The following is a 21,724-nucleotide window of genomic DNA, read 5'->3' as shown; positions in this document are numbered from 1 at the left end:
ATAGTTGGCTAGTAGGCTAAAATGTTTTCTGCAAGGAAGGAGGTGACTATCTTGGGTAAAAATGAAGACAGCGTCCTGTAACGTTGGTTCATGGTGGATGTGACATCCAGATGTAGTCATGAGAAAGAGATGTCTGAGCAAGGACTCAAATGCAATTGTTCTGAGGTTTTACAGCAAGTGCTGGTACTTTAGGAACTAAAGAGAGATGTTTTTCTTTTCAGGGATCGGTAGCCTTAGTCACCATGTGGTTTCTGGGACATCTAGCCAAGCTCTGGCTGGAACCGTGGCTGAGCTTTTCATCCCTTTTCTGCAACAAGAAGGTGAGGTCTCTTGTTTTTGTTCTGGATTTGTTAAGCTGCTTTTATCTTGAGCAGGCTTTTCATACAGCCTATTACTTAGGACAAATCCTGATTTTTTCATGTTGTGCTATAAAATACATTGCACCATTTTGAAGAGCAGCCCTGTGGAGACAACTCTATGCCTGTTAGAAGCACGTGCATTCTTCTCCTTCCTCACCCCAACATTATCTGCTTTCTGTTTTATGTGCTCCTGTGTTCTGTGCAACTGCTGTACTGATGTGAGCCCTGTGTTACTTCCTAGTCCACGAAGGCACGTTGGTTCATGCGGTCTCTGTCCTGGCTCTTTGGTGTGTTCGGTTCACCACAGAAGTCCCTAAGAAGCTGGTGGAATGGCTAAAGAAAGCCTTCAGCCTTAAAACCTCCACTTCAGCTGTGAGGCATGCCTACCTGCAGTGCATGCTAGCCTCTTTCAAAGGTAAAACTGTGCAGCTATTAATAACTCTTGACTGTGTGGCTTAAGAAATGAGTAATCAACTTCTGTTCTTGTTGATATAGTATATAACTGTGTGGGTTAAGAGAGATTTTGTAAGGTGATACCTGTTCATTAACCTTCATTTTTCTCCTTGAAGTCTCTTTTGCTTTCAAGCCTTTAAAGATAGCGTATCTCCTTGTATAACTGCGTATCACTATCCGTTGTGCTGTCTTTTCATATACCCCAAAGTAATTTTGGATTGATTTGTTTTATAGATTGCAGTATTTCTAGCTAAGGGACCACACTTTTGTTTCATACATCATCCATAACACTGGGATTGTGGGCTGTGGTTTTGATGCTCAGGAGCTTAAATTTTTTTTTTTTTTTAAGGAACATGTTTTTGAAATCTTCACAAATTCTAAACCATTGGTGATCCTTTTCAGATTTGCCTCAGTTGGTTGTATTCCCTGTGCTGACTTCAGCACTTCATCTGCAGGTCAATAGGTGATAGGTCTGATCTCTGTATGGGAGATCTCTCTTGTTGAGGCAGTATGAATTGAAAAGATGGTACACATTTTCCTGAGAGACGAATAACTTAGTCTATTTTATTAGGTACAATGAACTTGCCATTTGTTTTTTCTCAACATGTATTTGAGTAGAATTAAAATTCTATGTTTTCCTATTATAGCTGCTGGGAAATTCTGTGTTATTCTAGGGCTGAAAAAAACCACCATCCACTTTAAAAACTAGTTAGGTTTCAAAGGAGGCTGGTCCCTTCAGAGAGATAAGTATGGGAAACCTAAAGTTGCTCATGCTTTGCAGGGGCAGGTGGGATTACATGTGTGAGGTGTGCAGCTGTTCAAGGGATCACGGCCTAAGACATTCATATTCCAAAACAATTTACTCAGCACTGGCATGCTGGCTGCCATTACTTTGGCCCAGCAGGTGAAGTATCCAACTTAAAAAATAAAGACTCTAACTCTTACAGGTTTATGGTTAAAACACTACCTGCAAATACTCAGTGTACAAAATCTCAGTGTCTTCTGTTTCTTTTTTTTTTTTTGGCATCGTCTGAGGTGTTGCTTCTGGAAATAGCTGGAACGTCTAGCTCAGTTCCCTTAGACGCGAGGGTCACAGATCAGCGGGATTCCTTGGCTTCTGAACGTTTGAGATGGAACAGATGGTTGTGGCTTGCCAGGAATTTACTTTTGCGCTCTCAGAGAAACAACGTTTTAACGTCAGACTTCCTGTGATTTGAACTGGGTCCTTTTATGTAACCAGCTTAGCATTTTCTTTTGCGTCCCATGAACAGAAACTTGTAGTGGGATGGGACCCTTTTATCTGTGAGGAAAGGACTAAAGTGGTTATCATCCTCATAGCTAAAGTTTGATCACAGGAGTGATTGGCAGTGCTTTGGGAGTCTTCCCCATCTGTGTCTAGTTTGCTTCTTGTGTTGTAACAACAGAAGAACCATTGATACCTTTGGTTTAACGTGTGAAGGATCTTGTTTTGCAGTTTGTCTCTGTCTGTCTCCTCAGGTGACACATTATTACAGGCAATGGACCTGCTGCCAATGCTGATCCAGACAGTAGAAAAAGCAGCATCCCAAAGTACTCAGGTTCCCATGGTAACCGAAGGAGTTGCGGCAGCTTTGTTGATCTGCAGGATGTCTGTAATTGAGGGACAAACTGGTAAGATCACAAAACATCTTGGCAGAATCCAATATGACCAGGCTCTAAGGAATAACACTTTTTCTTGACAGTGTGCCTCAGGTTCTATTCCTTAATCCATATATTGCTTCTGAGCAGAGAATCACTGCCCTTTGATAAAACAGGGAAAGATTTATTCTGATCTCTCCTGGTTCTGTCAATAAGAAATTCTTGCTCTTCTGTGGCTTTGCAAATTCCAGCTTCCATTCACTTGGGGCAGTATTTCTCTTTGCTCTGACAAAAAATTAATTGAGACCTTACATGCTAGGATATGACTGAAGTGTTAAAAGTGTTGAAGCATTCAAAGTGTAACTTGTTTGCCATGTATGTAGTATTTTTACAAACTATCTTTGGAAAACTGCAGGACTGGAATTCTGTTTTCCATTAGAGCATATTGCAAGAACTGTCTGAATTCATACATCTGCCAGGATATAAGATCCAGATGTGTTCTGTCTGTCAAAAGCAACACATCAGCTTTCTCCTTTTCTTAATTTTTAGGGAGTCTTGCCCTATGAAAATTAAGGTGAAACAGATTTTACATTTCACAAGTGTAAGTCAGAGAAATATATTTTTTTCAACAGGTGTTTTTTAGACGTGCTTATAGTTCTAAATGAGAGATGAGAGGCTTTGTAAGTGAAGACAAGCAAAAGCTAGAAATAGCTTCAAAAATTTCAGGAGACAGAATTTTACTGTATTCTCTGTAACCTGGTAAGTTCTTACTCATTTTGATAAGTCCTTGATAGACATTTGTGCTTTTCTTCTCAGAGTCTAAGTTGAGCAGCTTCTGGCAGCTGATTCTGGATGAGAAAAAACAAATTTTTACATCTGAGAAGTTCTTGCAGTCCGCTTCAGAGGAAGGTAAATTATCAGTTATTGCGTATCCTGTTACTGTTTAATTCTATTACTTAAGCAAGCTACATTGCTGTTAGCCCTGTTCTATGGTCCTTGGGGATCTATTTTCAGATTGAAATGAGCAATGCTCTCTTCTAGAAGTATATCTAAATTAATTGTAACCTGGCAGTGAATTAATTAACGTCTAATGTTTCTATCCTATGTTATCAAACATTTACAATTCCCAATCTTTATATTCAATGAAGGTCTTTCCAATTCAAAAAAGTGTGTGGTGTTCCAGCTTGTAAGTAGATAGTTGCGGCCAATCTAAGGGACATGGATAAGCATAAAATTAGGAGTAAGATGGGGAAAAGTAAAATAAGGTTGGAGAAGAATACATGCAGAGGAAGCTTGTAAGATGATGTGGAGGAAGAGTAGTAACAGATAAGAAATCAATTTGGTTATACATTAGTCTATCCATGCTCTATTTTGTTCTCTTGTGTTTAAAGATTAATTGGAAAAAAGAAAGTGCCCCACAGAAACATCACTGACTATCTTTTAAACTGAAAGCCTTGCAAATGAGTTCATGAATCGTTTCTCTGAAATGAGTTCATTTATCTTTTGTACAAAGCTCTGAAGAGGTAAATGGGAACTAGCATAATTTCTTTGCTTGCTGTGATCATTATTTGCCAAAGGCAATGGGCAATGTGTATATCCAGTCATTTTCCTTCCCAAGTCTGCAGGTATCCTGAAACAATATGATCTGGAAAATTGTTTATCAGTCCATTAGGATGTTAATCCCCAAAACTAATGCTGGTAATTTTGAGAGTAAGCATTGTCATGATTTGTTATTGGTTATTAATGAACAAAAACATCCAGCCGATGTGTTTAACATCCCCAAGCTATCTGATGCGTTGAATCTCCAAAGCAACCTCTTATCGTATTTAATATGGGTTATAACCTACCCTACATTTCAGGGCTTTCTGCTACTGTTTTTATGATGTGGTTGGACATTGATATGCAAACCAAAGGGTCTAGTGACAGTAGAAGCTCGGATGATAGTATGTGGTAAAATACAAAAGCTATCGCTCCCACAGCATTATGTGCTTTTTAATGAATTTATTAAGCATTTTATTGTCACTTAAGACATTTCAGCAATGCTCAGGAATTAACAGTATTGATGCAGTGAGTATGGTGCTTCTTATTTGATTTACTCTGTTTACTCACACGAAAATAGGCCTCTCATACTGGTTAAGGAAATTCTGCTGGAGTGAAGCTAACCACGATTCTCTTAGCTCATGATTCTGTTTCCAGGCTTGTTAGATGTTAATTGGACTTGTTTCTAGCCTTACGGAGAAGCTTATGTAGAGGCTCAATTTTGGCAGTTATTTTATTGTGTGCTGATTGCTGTTTATTCATTCTTAAGTAAAAAAAATCTCCTTCCGTATTAAATCCCATGCTATTTTAAATATTTGTCTTTTCCCACAGCAATGTGTACTGTACTGCAGCTGACAGAGCGTCTCCTCTTGGATCATGCACAGCGGCTCCCTGAAAGTAAAGTTCAGTACGTAGAGTGCTGTTACTGATCTGGGTCTGACCCTGAATGTTTATGCAGGAGAGGGTGGGCCTGGGACTTTGCACAAAATGCTGAATGCTTTGTGCTTTTGTGGCCAGGTGGTTTGCAGAGCTATCTCCGTTGCTCAACCTGCTTATTTCTCAATTTTCAGGCAGTATCACCGTGCCCTTATTGCAGTACTGCTGAGTCGGACCTGGCATGTTCGAAGACAGGCCCATCAAACAGTCAGGAAGCTTTTGTCCTCTCTGGGAGGATACAAACTGGCCTATGGGCTCTTGGAGGAGCTGAAAGTGGTTCTCAGTTCTCATAAGGTGAGCAGTCAAGAAGCCTCGTCCCTGCTTAGCTGCTTGTGTGCTGCCCATCAGCTCCATACCCTAGGTTTGCTGTTAACATTGACATACAGTGTGCTGGGAAAAGGATTCAGTTCCAGCTTTGTGATCTTCTAGAAATGCCACTTGTTCCTAGATTACTGCTATTATTTTGTTAGTGTCCCTGGTGTGTGAGGCTGCCTAGTCTTCCCTGTATGCACAAAAGCTACATTATTCCAAATTACTTGGGGAGGAAGCTGCAGTTTTCCATGTTCTTGTATCATTTAAAAAGCAAATTTAATCCCCAGTAGAAGACAAGGTATGTAGATCCTTTCTCAGTATCCTAGTTCTTTGGCCCTGGCTAACAGTTCAGACTGCCTTTTTAAAACAAATGCAGTATAAATACTTCAGTAACAACTAGTATAAAAAAAAAATAAAATGTTAAATCCTGTATTATTGGGCATGCTGCTAAGCCAGCACTATGTCAAGTTGCTAAATAGGTTAAGTTGCATTATTTAGGTACCAAGGGTGAGACTTCATAAACAGTATCTCCATGTCACAGACGAAGCCTGAATAAGGTATTTTTGAAAGATACTGGGTAAAATTAGACAGCAGAAGCTGGGCGTACTGTTCCTAGCCAACTGGTGAAACCTTTTCCAAAGTCCTCTTTGCTAAAAATGATAGTTTGAGTTTTATTTTACCCTGCCTTGCCAAATCTAGTATGGTCTTCTGCTCCTAGTCTTTCCACCACTGTCAGCACTCTGTGCTTTGGCTCCATTATCACCCTTTATTTTCTTGGAAAACTTGAGGTTGCTAGCACTTTCAGAGGGAGCTGATTTCTGGTGTTCAGTATGGTGTTCCTGTAGGAAAGTGTGCTCAGGAAAGCTTGCTGTGATGTTAATGACAAATTGTCCCCTAGGTTATGCCTCAGGAGGTCCTTGTGATGGAGTCAGGAGAGTTGTCAGAGCTAGGAAAGACATACATTCCTCCCCGGGTACTTCACGAGGCACTGTGTGTCATCTCAAGTGTGGCGGGGCTGGATGTGGATTCCTTTGAGACAGAAAAGCTGGCTCTGGAGATGCTGCTGGTGAGCCATCATCCGTCTCTAGGTAAGTGAAGGGATAAAACCACTCTCACGAACAACAGATGTTTTTTTTTGTTTGTTTGTTTTTGTTTGTTTGTTTTTTGTTTTTAATTTTACCTTTTTGTTTCATTGTATTAGTAATCTGCTTCATATTTATTATGTTTATTTATTCTTCATGCTAGTGGCAGTACAGCCAGGTCTTTGGCCAGCCCTCCTCATCAAGATGAAGATAGATCCCAAAGACTTTATTACCAAACACCTGAATGACATACTACCCAGACTCACTGCCTACACTCCAGAGAACCAGGTGATAAACTTCTGCTTTTCTGTTGTTCGTATAAGGAGATACTTCAGAACAAAAATGTTTTTGTAGGATTTCAGTGCTAACTGGTCTGTCAGAAAGGAGATATGTCTATAAGGAGGGAAAAAAGCACGTTCAAAAAGAAATCCAGTGGAGAAAAAAAAAGAGCTGGGATTTAAGGCTTGGGGGGTGTATATCAGCAGCTCAGTAGAATTCTAGATAAGGTTTTGGTACCCAGTGGATGATGAAATAGAACTTGAAGGGCGTTGCTCTCAAAGAATGTAATGTGGCCTACTTCAGCAGGGCATACTCTTTTGAAACAGTATCAAGGAATACTGATCATAGTGGATTTTCCTTTGTTTTCTTGATAGTCATCCATGAATGCAGTGGGATCTCTCTCCCTGCTTTCACCTGGCAGAGTGCTCCCACAGCTCATCAGCACTATCTCAGCATCAATGGAGAATCCAGCTCTGTGCCAGGTTACTCGAGAGGAATTTGCCATCATGAAGACACCAGAAGGAGAACTGTATGACAAGTCTATAATACAGAGGTAAGACTATAATTTCTTTTTTCTGTGAACATGGGGATTGATTCCTGCTGGCATCTCGTCAGTGAGTGAGTGGGTTTGGGTTTGTCAGATACTCTTTTCTGCACAGAAGTTCCTAGATTTGTGTGCCTGAACCTTTCTTCAGAGTAGTGCTGATTCTTTGCTTCCTTTCTCAGTGCTCAACAGGACAGTATGAAAAAGGCTAACATGAAGAGGGAGAATAAAGCTTACTCTTTCAAGGAACAAATCATTGAGCTGGAGCTGAAGGAGGTGAGGTGATGGGAACAGGAAAGCCATTAGTGATGGCTGAGACACAAAGCTGTCTCATCTGTTTTGTGCATGGCTTTTGGCATACCTGTGTGTACACTTTTGGGAAAGATTAACTGTATTTCTTTCAATACCTCAGTATTTTATTTTCTTGTTTCTGTGTGTATCAGTTTCTCTTATGCCTATATTTGTATAAATTTCTGCTGTATTCTACCGATTTGTGAATACACTTATTAGTTGGTAATGCCTGTTTTTCTCTTCATCTCTTGTTCAGTGCATCTTGTGCGAGTTTCCCAGCAAGGGTTGTTAAACAGGTGCTTCCATACTGTTTTAAAAGTAAATTCTGAAAAACAAGGTGTCCAACTTGCTCCTCCACCTAATTGAAGGGTTAGAGTTAATAGTTCCAGTTATTGATGTCCATGGTGCTCTCTATTTGCAGGAGATAAAGAAGAAGAAAGGAATAAAGGATGAGGTGCAACTGACTAGCAAGCAGAAAGAACTAATGCATGCACAGCTGGAAAAGGAGTCTCAAATAAGAAAACGACTGAAGGAGGCAAGTTTTGATCTTTTTTTGCCAGCCCTGCAGCTACCAGAGTAATTTATGGTAATCTTTCAAATTGTTTCTCTTACAGCTTGATAATGAACTGGAAACAGCCTTGGGACTCCTGGACACTGTTATCAAGAGAAAACCTCCTGGTCTAACTCAGTACATTCCTGGTCTCATCAGCTCCTTCTTGCCACTTTTTAGATCGCCTTTGGCTGCTCCAAGAATTAAGGATCCTTTTCTTTCCTTAGCTTCCTGTGTTATGCCTGCTCGACTTAAAACCTTTGGTTAGTATTTGCAGTTGCTGTTTAATGGCAGGGTGCATTATTTTTATGGCAGGGTGGTCAAAATCCTCCCTCTTACAAGCTGTGAATCGTGACCATATAACACAGCTAAGAAGAAAAAACACTATGGAACAGTGTTTAAGGAGATGACTGTGCTGTCCTAGTGATCGCGCTGCTGGACAGGTCTTGGTTTGGGCTGACGTCTTAAGAAAAGCTTGGGATTACTGAAATTTCATGACAGGTGTTGCAAAACAAGAAGAGTTTGCTCCTTGTTGGAGGGAGCACACAATAGTGTTCATACAGCAGAAAGTGACTCTTCTGAAGGAAAATATCCCCTATAGCCTTTGGGGCATCTCTGCACGTCTTTTGCAGCCTGGGATGTTTCCTAGAGCTTTGTTAGAATTCTTTGGTCTGTGTTCTGGGAGTTTGTTCTCAAGAAATGTTTGGTTTTAGTCTTTTTGTATATTTTTTTATTCTTTCACACCAGGTATTTTACTGAGCCATGTGACCTTGCGCCTGATGAAACCCGAATGTGAACTAGATGATTCCTGGTGTCAAGAAGAGCTGCCTACTGCTCTCAACAGAGTTGTTAGCTTGCTGCATGCCCACACCATTCCTAGCCGAACAGGCAAGGGAGAAACAGGTAAAAAGCACCGTAGATCTTAACCTTCTTCCCCCCCTGCCCCAATAACTTAGTTCTTTTATTTTTTTATTTTTTTTTGGTTTGTATAATGTTTTATAGGTGAGACTTCACTTTTTATTTTTAAATCCAGGAAGTCTTTTCATAGATATGAAAAAACTTAACTTCCTCATTAATTTTTTTTCTCTTTGTGTGGTGGCAGTAGTAGAAAAGATATTACAAGTATAGTTAAGTGTAGAAATGAAACAGCAATAACTTTTTCTTAAAATGGTTCAGGCAGAAATAATAGTTGTGAAATTAAGACTCATCTTTGCTAAGGACAGTTCTTGCATTTCACCACCACTTAGCGTAAGTGATTCAGTGAGACTAAGTGGAAAGACAAAATAATTGCTTGTTATCTGAGATCTCAGCAGAGAAGTGCCTGTGGCGGCTTCTTGTTTTCTACGTAGTACTGCAGTTCATGAATATTTTATTCTGGCATGGTTACAGAAGAAGCAGTTCCTTTCTACTTCGTAGCATAAGGGCAAGCACCAATATTTTTATAGTTCAAGAATATGATCTGGGCTAAAATGAACCCAGGGGTTAGTTTTAAAATAGATCAATTCCAGAATCTGCTTTATGATGGGGTATGCAAGTACTTGTATCACTACATGCTAATAGGTAAATTCTTAAGAGGTTGGAGAAGTCTCCTTCTCGTGGAGGCAGGGTGACTTAAGCTGTCTTTACAGATGCAGTGTTCTGTAGTGATAGAGGTAGTTCATCCAGGCTTTGGAGCTGATCATCATCTAGCTCAGTCAGAAAATGCTGTGGTAGACAGTTCCTAAGTTTTAGAAGAAATTTAGGATTCCACTTGGTCCCTTACCCCAGTCATTCAGTTCTGCCTGTACAGTTCTGTTGCTGGTCAGATCTGCAGTTTTGTAACTCTGACATAAATATCTTTAGTGTTAAGCAGGAGCAGTTGACCATGTTGAGCACCGCTTTAGTGCTCAATGTCTCTGTGATAATTCAGTGTCTCTGTTATGTCATGCATTTCCATATTAATTGCAGGATCATTACCATTTGAATGCTTATTTCCAGAAAGTAGTGGAAGTATTTTGAATGTTCTGCCTTCAATATTTCTTACAGTGCTTATTTAAATGAATATCTGATTTTTTTTTTCTTCTCCAGCAAGAGAAAGGCAGTAGGTTCCATAACACTTTGTTGGACAAGTCGAGTTGTATTCCCAAATAACTTTTCCTAAAAGTTCTTAAAATGCTTTTGAGTGCTGTCTTACACAATACTGTTTAGTGGAAGTTAGTTTCTTCAGTTACCACGATACTTAGGAAAGACTACACGTGTTTATACTGTGGATGGTAAAATTTATCATTCATTGCTGAAATGCCAAGATACATTTTAAAATACCAGCTACTCTTTTAACAGAACATTTATCTTCTCAGATAAAGCCTTCTCCTTCCTGCTGCACATAGAGGGACAGTTGCTTAAGCCTAAAAATATCTGGCCAATAATTAAAAAAAAAAAAAGCGTAAAATCAGATAGTGAGAAAAATCTCACATCTGAGATAGCGGGTTTTTTACCTAAACTATTCATGTTAAATAGTTAGGAGCTCTGTGTGTTTGGTATTTAATATTTCTCTCTTGAACTACTTCTGCAGTATCTATGCCCTACATAAGCTGACTAATACTGCAGTATTGTATCTGCAGTGCTCTTCATCTGCATCTTAGAAATCTAAATTGTGGCATTCTCTGACAGCACAGATAGGATGTTGAAAGCAAGCGTTTTCCCTAGATATCCAGTACTTTAGTTTTAACAATATATAAAAGCGTGACTCCAACTAGAGGCCCACAGGCATATGTTCAAGAATACATTATACACTTAACCGTATATATCCTCAGCAAGTAAGTGGTGCTGACAGTTTAGCTTGAAACCAGAAAGAATCATTCTTTATTTTTCTTACTTGTAGTGTTCAGATTTTCTTTAAACATTTTGCTTTGGACTAACAGAAAGACTGAAACAAGCACTTGTTATGTCCCATAGCAAAGCCCCTGTGAGAAGGAAGAATCGAAGTCTCTAACAACAGGAATCCAAAAGCTCTAATTTTTTCAAGGGGGAAGAGGGTTTGAGCCTTGTGCCGGAATTAGAGAAACCTCATTCTCAAGAATCCAAATGAAGGCTGGAGTGACAGGTTTGTTAGGTTGGTAGGAAGTGTTTAAAAGGAATACAGCTGGCAAATAAGCTGCTACTTTGGGACAAAGCAACTTTAAAAACGAGATAGTTAAATAATATCAGGTCCCTGTGTGGATCCTGTTGCTTTGAATAAAATTAACCTTTTTTTTTAGTTTAATTCAAGTGAATTCTCAGAGAGTGTAGATGCAAACTTAATACAATTTAAATATTAGATTTTTAATTTCAACGCTGATTGTGCAATGATTTAATTTTGTCATGTCTCCTCCATCCACTGAGTATGGTCTGTATAGACAAAACCATGGTTTTGCATGTCCATGTACTGTAATCCACTGAATTAGAATCATAGAATCATAGAATATCCTGAGTTGGAAGGGACCCTTAAGGATCATCAAGTCCAACTCTTGACACCACACAGGTCTACCCAAAAGTTCAGACCAGTACTGTCGCCTGTGTCCTTTCTCAGGTGTTTCCTTGACCCTCTGGCCACAGTAGCTGCAGGCAGGGGTCCATTTCCTTAGAAATCTCCTTAAAACTTGCTCAGCAAATTGCATTTGCTGCGTGCGTTGAAATATTATAGTATTGGAAGTAATTTGTAATTCTAATATGACTTTAATTAAAGCCAGCTCATCAGTGTAGCAAGCAAGAACATTAGGTAGATCTGAGTGCCAAATGTCAGTGTTGGAGCCCTAATGTTGCTGCCACTAAGTGGCAAAGTGATAGGGACTAAACAGGTGGCAGGCTGTGCAAGCTGCCTTCAGCAGGCTAAGTGCTGTGTCTGTATGGGCTAAGTCCAGGTACACAAGACATCATCCCGTAGACCCTGTGTTTTTAGGGGCACAGAAATACTTGGAGTCACTTGACAAGCTTGTACATAAGATTGAAGCTGGCAATATCTGTTACAACCTACAAAGTGTACGTTTTGCATTAGTCAGTATTGTAAAATGGTGAGCAGTTCTGCTCACAGGATTCTTTTTCCTTTTCACAGGTGCTGCCCCATTATCAGCTCCAGCATTTTCCTTAGTTTTTCCTCTCCTAAAGACTGTTATGATCGAGACGCCCCATACCAGTGAAGACAAGGAGGAGTTCCTGGTCAAGATCCTGCAGATCCTTACGGTTCACGCTCAGCTGAGATCATCAGCAAATGGTCAGGCTTTGCTGGTAGATGAGGTAAGTGAGAGCTGTGGGGATGAGGTGACCTTCCTCAACAGCTGTAAAGCTGAGGGAGGGGATGAAACAGCTAATGTGTAAACTGGACAAAGCAGATTAATTCTACTAGTTAGTTAACAACACACGACTATTTTCTGTCACAGGTTTGGGTCATGTGCTAAGGCCTTGTTTTTTATTGTGGTTCTTAAATAAGGATGGCCATACACAGGCAAAGTTCTTTGGAGTCACAAGACGTAAGGGTTTTTCTCCCCTCCTCCTCTTTCAGAATGGCCCAGAGTTACTTCCCCGAAAGGACATGTTGATTCTGCTGACCCGGGTGATAGGAACAGGTTCTCCACGGTTACAGGTGAGTCCTCAGCTTCATAACCACTGTCAGGATTCTGCCTCAGTTTCATCAGCATCTAACCGAGGGAAATACATCCACCTGCTCCCTGAGGCTGCTGGTTGATATATCATCATTTGTCTCCTCTGTTTATGGTATTGGAGGGGGGTGGATAAAATACCTGTGTCTTTTTTTTTCCTGTGAGTTTTATGCATCAAACAGTCTTCAGTTTTCCCCAGGTGTTATTTTATTCCTTCCTAAGGCCTTGTTCAGTTGAAGAAAATCAGTGACCAGCAGTAAAGTTTGATCAAAAGGGTGAGGTGGCAGAAAGATAAATAGTAACAAAATGGCATGGGATTGGACTGAACTCAGTTCTTGTTTTCATCCTGAAGCCTTCTCTGTTCTTTCAGAATTTCTTTGCTTGTGATAGCACTCAACGCCCACCTGCACTCCCTTTGATCAAATGCAGAGAAGAAGAGGGCAGTGGTGGAATCTCTAATGCTTCCTCTCGGCATTTCAGGTTCTAGCTTCCAACGCACTGACCTCCCTGTGCACGAGTAGCAGCGGGGAGGATGGCTGTGCCTATGCGGAACAGGAGGAGATTGATGTGCTACTGCAGGCCCTGCAGTCTCCGTGCATGAATGTTCGAGACGCAGCTCTCCGGGTAGGTGGGAACAACTCATGATTGCACTGACTTCTTTCATTTTTGGGGAGGTGAATCTTCTCCAACACTGTTGAAGAGAGGCTTCAGCTGTGATCCTAGTCCTTGGGCAATATGTCTGCAGGAGGAGGCTTTAGCTACTGAATGTTAATGCTATGAGTAATGCTCTTTGTGCAACATTTACCTGGTGGAAAAGAGTACACTCTGGGTCTGTCCACACTTTTGTTTTGTTAAAACAAGTGTAATTACAACAGCTTAACATTTTCTATTTAAAATTGCATAGAGCTTAGTCTCAAAGGGAGAAGCTGTCAAAAAATTGCTTTGTCTATATTGGGCCTGGTGTTTTTGGAAAGCTTCAGGCTTAGTCACTTCAAAGGAGATAAAACCAAAAAAACTGAGGGTGCTTTTTTTTTTTTCTTTGCTATCAAACAAATTTCTGCTAAGTTCTCCTGAGCTGGTTTCTCTGTTCTTAGGAACAGAAAAGACTGTAGTCACCGGAGCACAACCTAGTGCTGCACAAGTGTGCATGAATTTTGACATTTCCAATTACTGAGAGCTTGACTTTGCAAAAGTTTCAAGTGTTTTAAAGTATCTGTTTCTAAAATCAGATCTTTGCACTGACTCTCCTGTAAATTAATTCAGGGACTGATGGAGCTACAAATGGTTCTACCAACCCCAGACAGTGATGAAAAGAATGGACTGAATCTGTTGCGTCGCCTTTGGGTAGTAAAGTTTGATGTGGAAGATGAAATACAGAAGTTGGCAGAGAGGTGAGAGTTCTTCCTAGCTGAATGGATTGTAAGGGGGTCTTTCGATTGCTCACCTTGTGAAGCTTTATAGGCAGGGGCTTTGTCTCCTGCAGGCAGAGGGCAGGTTTGGGTAAGCCTTATATTGCACGTAGCTGTGGCTTCTCTACCTGAAAGGTGATCTGTTGCTTCTGTGTATGTGCTGCAGGTTGTGGGAGTCCATGGGTCTGGAGCTGCAGCCTGACCTCTGTTCTCTGCTGATTAAAGATGTCATCTATCATGAAGAGGCAGTGCGACAAGCAGGTGCTGAAGCTCTTTCCAGAGCTGTAGCTCAGTATCAAAACCAGGCAGCAGAGGTTATGAATAAACTTACAGAGATTTACCAGGAGAAGCTCTATGTAAGTACTTTTGTCCCAAAGGATTGACAGGCACAAGCTTCTGCTGTATTTTCTATGTTTTAAAAGATCGTTTTTCATTTTGTTGGCTCTGAGGATATGCATGAAGTTTACTGTTGCTGTTTGAGCTTATCACAAACTTTAATGTATTGGTCCTCAAGTTAACAGCAAGTAATGGCACCATTCATTGCAAAGGTGAATTATATGGCTTAGGTGATACAGGAAGACTGTGGCAGAGTAGGGACTAGAATTAATTTTTTTTGGTCCTAAACTAGCACTCTGCTTGTTTTTTATTATGCTCTTCTGCTAATGGTATCATACCTCTCTGCAGTGTTTTAAAAATGGCATTGCAGGTATGCCTGACAGTGTTCTCTGTGCTTGTGTCCTTGGAAAAGGCATTCTGATGAAATTTCCCTCCTTGCAGAGGCCACCTCCAGTTTTGGATGCTTTGGGACGAGTGATATCAGAATCACCACCTGACCAATGGGAAGCAAGGTACAGTTATCTTCACTTTTATCTCCTCACTTCCTGTGCATCCAAATGCAGTGTTCCAGGTTTTTATTTATACATCCAGGCAGTTTTCTATGCTTATATTTCTATAAAGGAATGTTCAAGGACAAAATGCACGTTATATTGACTTGCTGATTTAATTGTTCCTTCTTGTTAAGAATATTTGTGCCCCTCAAGCAGGCTGGGCACTCCAAATTGGGATGCTCTCACTTCCATCCAAATACTTGGTGCTATCTTCTCTATGCCCTTCTGTTAAGAACAGAATCTTTCCTTATCAGTCTCTGAATCTTATCTTACTGGATTCCCACCTCTGTATGGGCAAGTGATTATTGCAAGAGAAGCAGGCAGCAGTGCTAGCCCTAATGAACTGATAAAATTCCCGTTTGCAGACTTACTTTTTGTCTACTTGCATGCCCTATGCAGGTCTAATTGGAGATCTTGTTTGCTCTCTTAAGCTAATTTGTTTAGTGCTGATATACGCTGTGGTACAGCTGCTGTATTTCAGCAGTAGATGAAGTGATCCTGATGTCTGTGTGTTGGCCCAAGTATCTGTAACGCTTAATCAGCATAAAAGGCATTATTTGGCTGAAGGATTGTTGTCCTTTTGGGAACCTGCAGCATGGGGTTATGTAATGAAATGCACTTAGCTTGGACACTCTGAAGCTCTCTGATTTCATAGTCTTTCTTTATCTCTTCATTTCTTTAATGTACTGTTGATAGCAGATATGTTTGAGACCTCAAGTCACTAAGCTCACTCAGCTCACTGTCTTTACAGGTGTGGCATAGCGTTGGCCCTTAACAAGCTCTCACAGCATCTGGACAGTTCTCAGGTGAAGCCACTCTTTCAGTTTTTCGTACCGGACGCCCTGAACGATCGCAGTCCTGAAGTCAGGAAGTGCATGCTAGATGCAGCTCTTTCAACACTCAACACTCATGGCAAAGTAAGTCTGAATGCTTCTCTCTCTAGCACTGGGAACAGGTGGGATGAAAATGTAGATACTGTGTTGAAGCCCACTGATTTGTTTATTTTTATTAGATGGTGGTGTTGCTTGTAACAGCTTATATTTTAATATAGTCGTTTTTTTTTATCAGTGATGTTCTGTTAGTGACTAGTGTTGGCTATGACCATGATTCTATCATTGCTATAAAAAAAAAGAAATAGCCCCGAATTAACTGGAGTTAAATTGGTATACAACTAGAGCAATAAAAGTAAAGTCATACCACCAATCTTCTAATTCTGGGAAGGTGATATCTGTTTTAGTCCTGATGGGAAGCAAGACTTGAAAACTTTCTGATTGTTGGCTTAATTAAACTTTATAACAACTGAAATTATCCCGAACTAAGGATCATCACCTTTCTGACATAAATTATGTTAGATGAGAGCGGTTTAGAGGATGTAAATTGCTCAGCTCCTTTTTTCCTCATGTGTCAGTCACCTCCTCTGGACAGTCCTCTATATTCCTGTTAAGCTCAGTGTTCCTGCTCTGTTATCGCTCTTATGTCTTGCAACTGCCTTTATAGTTTCTCTTGACAGGTGATGACAGTCAGAGTATTTTCATTATATTGTCTTCCCTTCTGTTTCTTAGAAAAGCAGTGTGAAGTTTGCTTTATCTTCCTGTTCTTTCTTTGCAAATGGAGCAAGCAAAAGGGCAGGCACTTAACGTTTAAGCTAGCAGCCTTGCCTGGTAACTTGCACTGCTTCTGGCAGAACATTGTGCTGACAGCTTTGGGGATCTAATTTTTAAGGACTAACTTCTCTCTAGCAGGAAATATTTGTTGCCTGTCAGGATGGCACAAGGTTTTATGTGATGTGGCATATTAAATGAACTGTAAATACTGTCTGATTGTTCGGTTTGTTGGCTCAGAGAAGAACAAACAAGTCCACTGAGCATAGCAAATCTCATTCTGAGTGGACTCTAGTGGCAAGTTCTGTGGTTTTGTTTTTCAGGACAATGTTAACTCTCTCTTGCCAGTGTTCGAAGAATTCCTGAAAAATGCTCCTAATGATGCCAGTTATGATGCTGTCAGGCAGAGTGTGGTCATTCTGATGGGTTCACTGGCGAAACATCTGGACAAGAGTGACCCTAAAGTTAAACCAATTGTTGGCAAACTGATAGCAGCCTTGTCCACACCATCTCAGCAGGTGGGTGCCTTCCAGGAGGAGTCCCCATGCAGAGGCAGGTTAACACTGATGTCAGAGAGATGAAAAATGGCTCTGGTGACAGACAGCTCTCATCGTGGGTGCAATCTAGGAGAAAGTTATGTCAGAGATCAGTATTTTGTGATCTGACAGCTGGTGGATTGTTTTACAGGTTCAGGAGTCAGTGGCGAGCTGTTTGCCACCACTGGTGCCTGCAATTAAGGAGGATGCAGGAGGAATGATACAGAAGCTGATGCAGTTGCTTTTAGAATCGGATAAGTATGCTGAGCGCAAAGGTGCAGCTTACGGGCTGGCAGGCCTGGTGAAGGGCCTTGGCATCCTTTCTCTCAAGCAGCAGGAGATGATGACCACGCTGACCGATGCTATCCAGGACAAGAAGAACTTCCGTCGGCGTGAGGGTGAGGAACTTTTCCTTCTGAAAGGCTTTTCGTTCTAAATACTTCCTTTATCTTCTATCTACTACTGCTGTGGTCATATTGAATGATACCTTGTGCTTTTCTTTACATTTATTTTACAAAAGTTTGCAGTGTAGGAAATGCGGGCTGTTTGTTACGAAGCCACTAATTGTGTACAGTGTCCTAAAACTGGTCTGTTTGCATTGTGGTAGGAGAAAGTTATTTGGTCCTAGACAGTATGTTTGTACTCCTGCCTCCTGTTTTCAAAGGCAGGTGTTGTTGCTAGGTGGGCTTCTGCCTCTTGAGGCAGTACATACTCAGCTGGTCTAGAGTGGCTTTCAGAACCTAGTTTTTCCTTGTGATGCTGGATGTTTCCTGTCCTTATTTCTGTTTACTGAAGCTAGGAGTCAGGACTGTTACATGGGTTTAATGCTACTGAGCCTCTTGCTGTCCTTTCTGAGACCACAGATCTCCACCACAGTGCTTGCCAGCAGTGCAAGAAAGCAAGAGATTTTCAGGCTGAGATTTGGGGGCTTTTGGAGGAATTCTACAGATATCTGGCAAATTATATTTGCTCTTTCCATTCCCTTTAAATGAAGTTATATTTTCCCCTTTGTGTTTATTTTTCCCCTTTATGTTTATTTTCCTCTGACTGTCCTTTATGTTTATTTAGGGGCTCTGTTTGCCTTTGAGATGCTCTGCAGCATGCTTGGAAAGCTCTTTGAGCCGTATGTGGTTCATGTGCTACCTCACTTGCTGCTTTGTTTTGGAGATGGGAACCAGTATGTGCGAGAGGTAAGAGGCCTCAAATTTCTCACAACATGCAGTGTTAGAAGAAAACAGAAACGGAATGGGTATGAATACTGTTTATAGTTAGGCAGACTGAGAAGGTGACACATGCCTGGAGATGCCACTAATATAACTTGATCTTCTTAACAATTGAAAGCATCTTATTTCAATGGCCATTAACCGGGAGCTACTTGGCTAGCTGTGTTGTTGAACTTAGACAGAATTTTACTTGAAGGCTTTGTTCCCATTGAGTCGTTGAGTGAAGAAGGAAAAAACATGTGACACCTTGTAAATGTTCTCTTCTCCTTGGAGGCTGCAGATGACTGTGCCAAAGCAGTGATGAGCAACTTGAGTACTCATGGGGTGAAGCTGGTTTTGCCCTCGCTTCTTGCAGCCCTAGAAGAGGAATCTTGGAGAACCAAAGCTGGTATGGACCAATATCTGACTGACACGAGTGAGAGTAACTCATACTTTTGCAGTTGTTCCCCTTTCTTATTCCTGCATCCTTACACCCCTAAGGATATAGGAATAAGCACCTAATAATAAGTACCTAAAAAAGTACCAATAAATAACTAAAGGGGGTTACAGGAAGGCTGGGGAGGGGCTTTCAGGGAGAGTAGTGACAGGGCAACGGGAAATGGCTTTATAATAAAAGAGTATAGATTTAGGTTAGATATTAGGAAGAAATTCTCTACTGAGAGGGTGGCGAAGCACTGGAACAGGTTGCCCAGAGAAGCTGTGGATGCCCCATCCCTGAAAGTGTTTGAGGCCAGGTTGTTGAATGGGACTTTGAGCAATTTGGTCTAGTGGGAGGTGTCTCTGCCCATGGTTGGAGTTAGATAATCTTCAAGGTCCCTTCCAATCCAAACCATTTTATGATACCTGAGCAAATTCTCCTGGAAGATGCAAGGGACGCTTTTTATTCCTCATCTCTCCAGTAGCAGTCCAGAAGCTAGATGTTTTCTTTCCCACCCCCCCTGTCATGCCCTTCTTTTCCCTGGTACTAAACAAAACAAAAATAGTTTTTGTCTTTTAAAGTGCATAGAGTGGCTTAGTGCATTTCAGCCATTCTGTGCATTCTCTGCTAAGATCACTTGTAGATTTGAGTTTGAGGTGAATCTTCTCTTATTTCTGCTTAATGCTGTGTATTATTTTGCATTTTTTTTCTTTCTTTCTTTCTGTGATCTTCATGCACAGGGTCAGTGGAACTGCTGGGAGCCATGGCATACTGTGCTCCCAAACAGCTCTCTTCCTGCTTGCCCAATATTGTGCCAAAACTTACTGAAGTGCTCACAGACTCTCATGTGAAGGTGCAGAATGCGGGTCAGCAAGCTCTCAGGCAGATTGGGTCTGTCATCAGGAATCCAGAGATCCTTGGTAAGAACTGTCTGCATCTCTAGTGCTGAACAATGACCTCGGTTTATAATAGCAATGTTTGTGTTCACTGCATTTAGGATTAAATGTGAACTTCTATAGAAATGAAGCTACTTCTGTAGCTGTATAACATGAAAGCTTCACAACAGCTGTCTGCTTCAGTGCTTTTTGTGAATACTCCTTTCTGTTTTGTCAGCTAATGTTGTTAGGATTTTCTCTGTTCTATGCTTCTGAATGCTTTAAGAGGATGTAAAGCATCCTATGAGAGAACACCAGCTCACCCTGGCGTGTGCTTTTGTTTTATGTACAAATAAAGTCTTTTCTCTCCTTTTTAAAAATATTCAGCAATTGCTCCAGTTCTGTTGGATGCTCTCACTGACCCTTCCAGGAAGACTCAGAAGTGTCTGCAGACTCTGCTGGATACCAAATTTGTCCATTTCATTGACGCTCCGTCTTTAGCTCTTATTATGCCAATTGTTCAGAGAGCTTTTCAAGATCGTTCCACAGACACGAGGAAAATGGCTGCGCAGATTATTGGGAACATGTACTCCCTGACTGATCAGAAGGTATGGTACTGAAGAAGCTTTCTAACTGTATGCTGTATTTACTGTGTAGAAGCTAAGGGAGAAAGCACTGGGGATAATTTATTTGGTTTGGGGATTTTGTTATTAAGGTAAACAATATTAGAACCCAGGCAGCTGTAATTAAATGTATGTAAATGAACAGGCAGTGGCTATAAAGACAGTGAAAATTCTCAGGAGCTTGAGACTGTTAGCTCTGCACTTGCCTCATCTAGGTATTACCAGATTTATCTCTGCAAGAGAAGTCTTTTAATTTTTACCATATATAAAATGCCTTAACAAATAAACAAGCAAAACTACTACCAGTGAAACACAGATCAGTCGCTTACAGATGGATCCTGGGGTTGTTTGAAAAGTATTTGTACAACCTCGCTGTAGGCTAAAGAGCTGTGTTTAATTTTTGTGCTGATAATCTCTATATTTAAACCTTGTGTAAATGTTAAGAGTGTTGGATTTTCCTTAGATACAAAGTGCTAAGTTATGAGTGAGCATCAAAAAGGTTTTGAGTGGTTTGCACGGAACTGGTGGTCTGTGTTCTGCTTAGAGAACAATCCAGTGTGCTCATTTGCAGGGTTTTAAAAGGAACTGATTGAACTCTTGAGATGTTAAGGATGATTGCTAATAATAAGGGGCTGAACTGCCCTTTGCATAAAGATGCTTTAAGTTTTTCTCATTTTGAATCTAGTACTTAATCTTTGGGCTCTTTGTTTCAGGATCTGGCTCCTTACCTACCCAGTGTGACTCCTGGACTGAAGGCATCTCTGCTGGACCCTGTACCTGAGGTAAGTCTTTTTGTACAAATACTGTTTCAGTGCATTATGTTAAATGTTATCGTCATCTTCTGTAGATCTGTAATCAGGCTGACACATCTCTGTCTTAGTAACTTTGACAGGGTATCTTACAAATCTCTTGTTTCTGTTGTCTGTTAGGTGCGTACAGTGTCTGCAAAAGCACTGGGAGCCATGGTGAAGGGCATGGGAGAATCATGCTTTGAGGATTTGTTGCCATGGCTGATGGAGACACTGACATACGAGCAGAGCTCAGTGGACCGATCTGGTGCTGCTCAAGGTGAGGACAGCTGTGTATGAATACTGAGCTCAGGCTTTCTCCTACTGAATCAGATTAGCTTTGTTGTTTCTGACATTTATCAGCTCTGTTACTTGCTTTTTTTCTCCAGGTCTGGCTGAAGTTATGGCTGGTTTGGGGGTGGAGAAGCTGGAGAAACTTATGCCAGAGATTGTAGCTACTGCCAGTAAAGTGGATATTGCTCCACACGTGCGCGACGGTTATATCATGATGTTCAACTACCTGCCAATTACCTTTGGAGACAAGTTCATTCCCTATGTTGGTCCCATCATCCCTTGTATCCTTAAGGTATGTAGCAGAGACCTAAAGAGTTTTATTTGTTAGCAGTTTAAAAAATAAAAAAGCCTCCAGAGTATTTTAAGCATCATTTCCAGTAATTGTGAGACAGGTAGATATTTGTTCAGCATTGCTGGACTATAAAAATACATAAATGAATTTAATTTATAAATGATTTATTCTTCCAAGTTATTTGCTTGCTGTCTTTTGTAGTC

General features: G+C 40.8%; 1 protein-coding gene across 2 annotated transcripts in view; it reads left to right on the top strand.

Annotated features, from left to right (window-relative positions):
- GCN1 (GCN1 activator of EIF2AK4) overlaps positions 1 to 21,724 on the top strand; it is a 43,041-nt gene that overhangs the window by 7,872 nt on the left and 13,445 nt on the right. For both annotated transcript variants that reach the window (XM_027469902.3, XM_027469901.3), the window contains exons 13-41: positions 222 to 320; positions 601 to 774; positions 2,310 to 2,462; positions 3,246 to 3,338; positions 4,800 to 4,875; positions 5,039 to 5,198; positions 6,115 to 6,304; positions 6,462 to 6,586; positions 6,952 to 7,130; positions 7,304 to 7,397; positions 7,834 to 7,947; positions 8,027 to 8,225; positions 8,710 to 8,865; positions 12,032 to 12,213; positions 12,479 to 12,559; positions 13,056 to 13,199; positions 13,839 to 13,966; positions 14,151 to 14,340; positions 14,762 to 14,832; positions 15,623 to 15,788; positions 16,796 to 16,990; positions 17,160 to 17,406; positions 18,077 to 18,198; positions 18,505 to 18,619; positions 19,390 to 19,569; positions 19,912 to 20,132; positions 20,861 to 20,929; positions 21,077 to 21,215; positions 21,325 to 21,521. In XM_027469902.3, the coding sequence (XP_027325703.3) occupies positions 222 to 320; positions 601 to 774; positions 2,310 to 2,462; positions 3,246 to 3,338; positions 4,800 to 4,875; positions 5,039 to 5,198; positions 6,115 to 6,304; positions 6,462 to 6,586; positions 6,952 to 7,130; positions 7,304 to 7,397; positions 7,834 to 7,947; positions 8,027 to 8,225; positions 8,710 to 8,865; positions 12,032 to 12,213; positions 12,479 to 12,559; positions 13,056 to 13,199; positions 13,839 to 13,966; positions 14,151 to 14,340; positions 14,762 to 14,832; positions 15,623 to 15,788; positions 16,796 to 16,990; positions 17,160 to 17,406; positions 18,077 to 18,198; positions 18,505 to 18,619; positions 19,390 to 19,569; positions 19,912 to 20,132; positions 20,861 to 20,929; positions 21,077 to 21,215; positions 21,325 to 21,521 (4,259 nt within the window). The remainder of the gene's footprint in view (positions 1 to 221; positions 321 to 600; positions 775 to 2,309; positions 2,463 to 3,245; positions 3,339 to 4,799; positions 4,876 to 5,038; positions 5,199 to 6,114; positions 6,305 to 6,461; positions 6,587 to 6,951; positions 7,131 to 7,303; positions 7,398 to 7,833; positions 7,948 to 8,026; positions 8,226 to 8,709; positions 8,866 to 12,031; positions 12,214 to 12,478; positions 12,560 to 13,055; positions 13,200 to 13,838; positions 13,967 to 14,150; positions 14,341 to 14,761; positions 14,833 to 15,622; positions 15,789 to 16,795; positions 16,991 to 17,159; positions 17,407 to 18,076; positions 18,199 to 18,504; positions 18,620 to 19,389; positions 19,570 to 19,911; positions 20,133 to 20,860; positions 20,930 to 21,076; positions 21,216 to 21,324; positions 21,522 to 21,724) is intronic.

This window comes from Anas platyrhynchos, chromosome 16 (genome assembly GCF_047663525.1).
Source record: "Anas platyrhynchos isolate ZD024472 breed Pekin duck chromosome 16, IASCAAS_PekinDuck_T2T, whole genome shotgun sequence".
NCBI classification, from domain to species: Eukaryota; Metazoa; Chordata; class Aves; order Anseriformes; family Anatidae; genus Anas; species Anas platyrhynchos.
Note: the sequence above shows the minus strand (reverse complement) of the source record. Positions and strands in the feature narration are given on the sequence as shown.